This window comes from Oncorhynchus tshawytscha, linkage group LG14 (genome assembly GCF_018296145.1).
Source record: "Oncorhynchus tshawytscha isolate Ot180627B linkage group LG14, Otsh_v2.0, whole genome shotgun sequence".
NCBI lineage: Eukaryota > Metazoa > Chordata > Actinopteri > Salmoniformes > Salmonidae > Oncorhynchus > Oncorhynchus tshawytscha.
The window spans coordinates 50,611,320-50,618,474 of NC_056442.1; the positions used below are offsets into that span (position 1 = coordinate 50,611,320).

Below are 7,155 nucleotides of genomic sequence, written 5' to 3' on the forward strand. Positions count from 1 at the left end.
GAGTAGAATACCCCCTGAATTCTTTACGTCACCACTCCATCGGGCTTACTCTCTTCCAGTGTGTCCTGGATTATCAGCCGGACCTGGGTTATCAGCCGGGCCTGGGTTATCAGCCGGGCCTGGGTTATCAGCCGGGCCTGGGTTATCAGCCGGACCTGGGTTATCAGCCGGGCCTGGGTTATCAGCCGGACCTGGGTTATCAGCCGGACCTGGGTTATCAGCCGGGCTCCATAGTCTCCGAGCCAGACCGAAGCCCCTGCGGTGGACGAATGGTTCCGGCGTGCAGAGGTTTGGAGTGAAGCTCATGTGAGGCTCCAGCATGCCGTCCGTCACCAGAAGGAGCAGGCGGATCACCACCGCAGTGATGTGCCTGTGTTCCATCCTGGTGATCGTGTCTGGCACTCAGGCTCCCGAGTGGCGCAGTGGTCTAAGGCAATACATCTCAGTGATTAAGGTGTCACTACAGACACTCTGGTTCGATTCCAGGCTGTATCACAACCGGCCGTGATTGGGAATCCCACGGCCAGGTTTAGCTGGGGTAGGCCGTCAATGTAAATGAGAATCTGTCCGTCATTGTAAATAAGAATTTGTTCTTAACTGACTTGCCTAGTTAAATAAAGAATACATTTTAAAAAATAATTAAAAAGGCCCAGGGACATTTACTAGTCTGTGGCGACCTAAATGCCAGAACCGGACAAGAACCTGACAACCTCAGCACGCAGGGGGACAAACACCTACCTGGAGGTAACAGTATTCCCTCCCCCATACGCCCCCCTAGACACGACTACAACAACATAACCAGCAAAAACAGCCATCACTAACTCAGAGAAGCTGCTGCCAACATACTGACTCAAATCTCTACCCACTTTAATAATAAAAAATTGGATGAAATAAATGTATCACTAGTCACTGTAAACAATGCCACGTTATATAATGTTTACATACCCTACATTACTCATCTCATATGTACAGTGGGGCAAAAAAGTATTTAGTCAGCCACCAATTGTGCAAGTTCTCCCACTTAAAAAGATGAGAGAGGCCTGTAATTTTCATCATAGGTACACTTCAACTATGACAGACAAAATTAGAAAAAAAATCCAGAAAATCACATTGTAGGATTTTTAATGAATTTATTTGCAAATTATGGTGGAAAATAAGTATTTGGTCAATAGCAAAAGTGCATCTTATGACCATATTAGAGACACATATTTCCCTCAGATTACACAGACCCACAAAGAATTTGAAAACAAGTCCAATTTTGATAAACTCCCATATCTACTGGGTGAAATACCAGTGTGCCATCACAGCAGCAAGATTTGCCATAAGAAAAGTGCAACCGGTGAAGAACAAACAAAATGTAATTACAACCTATAATTGTTAATTCATTTTTCCTTTTGCACTTTAACTATTTGCACATCATTACAACACTGTACATAGGCATAATATGACATTTAAAAATGTCTTTATTGTTTTGGAACTTTTGTGCGTGTAATGTTTACTGTACATTTTGTATTGTTTATTTAACTTTTGTTTATAATATATTTGACTTACTTTGGCAATGTTAACATATGTTTCCCATGCCAATAAAGCCCCTTAAATTGAAATTGGATTGAGAGAGAAGGGATGGGGATCTCAACTCTGGATCCTAATTATTAGTGTGACAGACAGAACAGTGTGACAGGCAGAACAGTGTGGCAGACAGAACAGTGTGGCAGACAGAACAGTGTGACAGACAGAGCAGTGTGACAGACAGAACAGTGTGACAGACAGAGCAGTGTGACAGACAGAACAGTGTGGCAGACAGAAATGTGTGACAGACAGAACAGTGTGACAGACAGAACAGTGAATCATAATAACTAGTGTGACAGTATGTGTCCTCTCACCTGGATAGTGAGGAAGGTGGAGAACCACTCCCTCATCTCTGTCTGAGTTAGTCTCTCTCTCTATCTCTGTGTGTGAGTGTGTCTGCTATGGACGTATTTTAGCGCAGGATAAACAGTGTGGTCTGATATGATCCTCTAATTCATTCTCTTCAATCAGCAGGCAGCCATGTGAACCTCTGAACACACACACACACACACACACACACACACACACACACACACACACACACACACACACACACACACACACACACACACACACACACACACACACACACACACACACACACGTCCTATTTTCACTAACCCCAAAACCTGACCTTAACATTAACCCTAAAACTAACCTAGCTCCTAAACCTAGCTCCTAACCCTAAACCTAAACCTAATTCTAACCTAAAACTAACCCTAGCTCCTAAACCTAGCTCTTAACCCTAAACCTAAACCTAATTCTAACCCTAACCCTAAAACTAACCCTAGCTCCTAAACCTAGCTCCTAACCCTAAACCTAAACCTAATTCTAACCCTAACCCTAAAACTAACCCTAGCTCCTAAACCTAGCTCCTAACCCTAAACCTAAACCTAATTCTAACCCTAACCCTAAAGCTAACCCTAGCTCCTAAACCTAGCTCCTAACCCTAAACCTAAACCTAATTCTAACCCTAACCCTAAAGCTAACCCTAGCTCCTAACCCTAAACCTAAACCTAATTCTAACCCTAACCCTAAAGCTAACCCTAGCTCCTAAACCTAGCTCCTAACCCTAAACCTAATTCTAACCCTAACCCTAAAACTAATAGTGGATGGATATATACACACTGCACCTTATCACATAACACTTAGTGGATAGATATATACACAGAGTCAGATAGAGGTGTACTGTAAACCAGGCAGTCTGAAACGATCCTCCTCCTAAGAGTCCCTTTGACTCTCCTATGTTACCTGTACACACACATTTACACACACTTCATGGTAGATTAATGTGACTTCATAGACTCTTTAGAGTGTGTGTAGTGTGTTTGCGGTGGTCGTGTGCGTGTGTGTGCGTGTGCGTGTGTGTGTGTGTGTGTGCGCAACGTTCTCAAAAGTTGACTTCCAAGATTATGAGCAGTGACCCTTGGTCAGAGATGGTAAGCACCACACACACGTTCCAGGGTCTCAGCTCTGTGGTAGAGGACTGTTCCATGACACAGCTGTGACTCCCTCAAGGGTGCTGAGGGAAAAACGAATTCTGATTGGCTAGGACCTGGGTCCCCAGTGGGTGGGCCTGGCTCCGATGTGAGTGGGCCTACGCCCTCCCAGGCCCAGCACCCCTGCCCAGTAATGAGAAATCCATAGATTAGGGCCTAATTTATTTATTTCCATTGACTGATTTCGTTATGAATTGTAACTCAGAAACATATTTGAAATTGTTGCATTTATATTGTTGTTCAGTATAGTTAGATGTTTGACCCTCCCTCTTCTCTTCTTCCATTTCCCTCCCTCCCTCCCTCCCTCCCTCCCTCCCTCACTCCCTCACTCACTCACTCACTCACTCACTCACTCACTCACTCACTCACTCACTCACTCACTCCCTCCCTCCCTCCCTCCCTCCCTCCCTCCCTCCCTCCCTCCCTCCCTCCCTCCCCTCCCCTCCCTCCCTCCCCCCTCCCTCCCCTCCCTCCCCCCTCCCTCCCTACCCCTCCCTCCCTCCCTCCCTCCCTCCCTCCCTCCCCTCCCTCCCTCCCTCCCTCCCTCCCCTCCCTCCCCTCCCTCCCTCCCTCCCTCCCTCCCTCCCTCCCTCCCTCCCTCCCTCCCTCCCTCCCTCCCTCCCTCCCTCCCTCCCCTCCCTCCCTCCCTCCCTCCCTCCCCTCCCTCCCTCCCTCCCTCCCCTCCCTCCCTCCCTCCCTCCCTCCCCTCCCCTCCCTCCCTCCCTCCCTCCCCTCCCTCCCCTCCCCCTCCCTCCCTCCCTCCCTCCCTCCCTCCCTCCCTCCAATATCTTTGGTCCCCTAAAATGGTGGGACTTTGTACCAAAAAGTGCTGTAATTTCTTAACAGTTCACCTGGTATGAATGAAAATACCCTCAAATTAAAGCTGACAGTCTGCACTTTAACCTCATAGTCATTGTATCACTTCACTTTCCCAATACTTTTGGAGCTCATTGTAAACGTATCAGCACCCCTGCTTGTGGGGACTATGGTTTTGACCAGGGGGGAGTTTCTTAAGGTCTTTCCACCTGACGTTACGTGTTGTGTAAACTCTGAAGGGGAGAATATCCATATGGATAGACTGTATGTTGTCTTCACAGTGTGTTGTCTTCACAGTAGACTGTGTGTTGTCTTCACAGTAGGCTGTGTGTTGTCTTCACAGTAGACTGTGTGTTGTCTTCACAGTAGGCTGTGTGTTGTCTTCACAGTAGGCTGTGTGTTGTCTTCACAGTAGGCTGTGTGTTGTCTTCACAGTAGACTGTGTGCTGTCTTCACAGTAGGCTGTGTGTTGTCTTCACAGTAGGCTGTATGTTGTCTTCACAGGAGACTGTGTGTTGTCTTCACAGTAGACTGTGTGTTGTCTTCACAGTAGACTGTGTGTTGTCTTCACAGTAGGCTGTGTGTTGTCTTCACAGTAGGCTGTGTGTTGTCTTCACAGTAGACTGTGTGTTGTCTTCACAGTAGACTGTGTGTTGTCTTCACAGTAGGCTGCATGTTGTCTTCACAGTAGACTGTATGTTGTCTTCACAGTAGACTGTGTGTTGTCTTCACAGTAGACTGTGTGTTGTCTTCACAGTAGGCTGTATGTTGTCTTCACAGCAGACTGTGTGTTGTCTTCACAGTAGACTGTGTGTTGTCTTCACAGTAGGCTGTGTGTTGTCTTCACAGTAGGCTGTGTGTTGTCTTCACAGTAGACTGTGTGTTGTCTTCACAGTAGACTGTGTGTTGTCTTCACAGTAGACTGTGTGTTGTCTTCACAGTAGACTGTGTGTTGTCTTCACAGTGTGTTGTCTTTACAGTAGACTGTGTGTTGTCTTCACAGTAGACTGTGTGTTGTCTTCACAGTGTGTTGTCTTCACAGTGTGTTGTCTTCACAGTGTGTTGTCTTCACAGTGTGTTGTCTTCACTGTGTGTTGTCTTCACAGTGTGTTGTCTTCACTGTGTGTTGTCTTCACAGTGTGTTGTCTTCACTGTGTGTTGTCTTCACAGTGTGTTGTCTTCACTGTGTGTTGTCTTCACAGTGTGTTGTCTTCACTGTGTGTTGTCTTCACAGTAGACTGTGTGTTGTCTTCACAGTGTGTTGTCTTCACTGTGTGTTGTCTTCACAGTAGACTGTGTGTTGTCTTCACAGTGTGTTGTCTTCACAGTAGACTGTGTGTTGTCTTCACAGTGTGTTGTCTTCACAGTGTGTTGTCTTCACAGTGTGTTGTCTTCACAGTGTGTTGTCTTCACTGTGTGTTGTCTTCACAGTGTGTTGTCTTCACTGTGTGTTGTCTTCACAGTAGGCTGTGTGTTGTCTTCACAGTGTGTTGTCTTCACAGTAGACTGTGTGTTGTCTTCACAGTAGACTGTGTGTTGTCTTCACAGTAGACTGTGTGTTGTCTTCACAGTGTGTTGTCTTCACAGTAGACTGTGTGTTGTCTTCACAGTGTGTTGTCTTCACAGTAGACTGTGTGTTGTCTTCACAGTAGGCTGTGTGTTGTCTTCACAGTAGACTGTGTGTTGTCTTCTTCAATGTGTTGTCTTCACAGTAGACTGTGTGTTGTCTTCACAGTGTGTTGTCTTCACTGTAGGCTGTGTGTTGTCTTCACAGTAGACTGTGTGTTGTCTTCACAATGTGTTGTCTTCACAGTAGACTGTGTTGTCTTCACAGTGTGTTGTCTTCACAGTAGACTGTGTGTTGTCTTCACAGTGTGTTGTCTTCACAGTAGGCTGTGTGTTGTCTTCACCGTGTGTTGTCTTCACAGTAGACTGTGTGTTGTCTTCACAGTAGACTGTGTGTTGTCTTCACAGTGTGTTGTCTTCACAGTAGACTGTGTGTTGTCTTCACAGTGTGTTGTCTTCACAGTAGGCTGTATGTTGTCTTCACAGTAGACTGTGTGTTGTCTTCACAGTAGACTGTGTGTTGTCTTCACAGTAGGCTGTGTGTTGTCTTCACAGTAGACTGTGTTGTCTTCACAGTAGGCTGTATGTTGTCTTCACAGTAGACTGTGTGTTGTCTTCACAGTAGGCTGTGTGTTGTCTTCACTGTAGGCTGTATGTTGTCTTCACAGTGGCAGTATTATTTAGGCAGTGTAGTCTATACTCAACTGGCAGTATTATTTAGGCAGTGTAGTCTGTACTCAACTGGCAGTATTATTTAGGCCGTGTAGTCTATACTCAACTGGCAGTATTATTTAGGCCGTGTAGTCTATACTCAACTGGCAGTATTATTTAGGCCGTGTAGTCTATACTCAACTGGCAGAAAATATATGGTGGCAGACGACAGCCAACACACACACACACACACACACACACACACACACACATTGTCTCTGTGTCAGCCAGCCCTGCAGCACCTGTGTCTTCAGTGGAAATGGAGTCAGTGACGAGGCCCTCTCTCTGTGTCAGACACGGATGAGGACCACAGGTCTGCCAGGACACCAGATGTGACACACACACAGCGACACACAACATCAGACACACACAGCGACACACAACATCACAGACACACAGCGACACACAACATCAGACACACACAGCGACACACAACATCACACACACACAATCAGACACACACAGTGACACACAACATCAGACACACACAGCGACACACAACATCAGACACACAACATCAGACACACACAGCGACACACAATGTCAGACACACAGCGACACACAACATCACACACACACACACAGCGACACAACATCACAGACACAAAGCGACACACAACATCAGACACACACACAACATCAGACACACACACACAGCGACACACAACATCAGACACACACACATCAGACACACACAGCGACACACAACATCAGACACACACAACATCACACACACACACAGCGACACACAACATCAGACACACACAGCAACACACAACATCACACACACACAGCGACACACAACATCAGACACACACAATCAGACACACACAGCGACACAACATCAGACACACAGCGACACACAACGTCAGACACACACAGCGACACACAACGTCAGACACACACAGCGACACACAACATCAGACACACACACACACACACAGCAACACACAATCAGACAATCACATGCACATTCTGTCTCACGTCACACTCT

The 7,155-nt window shown here is 46.5% G+C and overlaps 1 protein-coding gene across 1 annotated transcript in view; it reads left to right on the forward strand.

Annotated features, from left to right (window-relative positions):
• Window positions 1-319: 319 nt before the first annotated feature.
• The window catches only part of LOC112239057 (cGMP-dependent 3',5'-cyclic phosphodiesterase-like), a 118,321-nt gene continuing 111,485 nt past the window's right edge, over window positions 320-7,155 (forward strand). Inside the window, exon 1 of the mRNA XM_042296570.1 lies at window positions 320-454. Within this exon, the coding sequence (XP_042152504.1) occupies window positions 320-454 (135 nt within the window). The remainder of the gene's footprint in view (window positions 455-7,155) is intronic.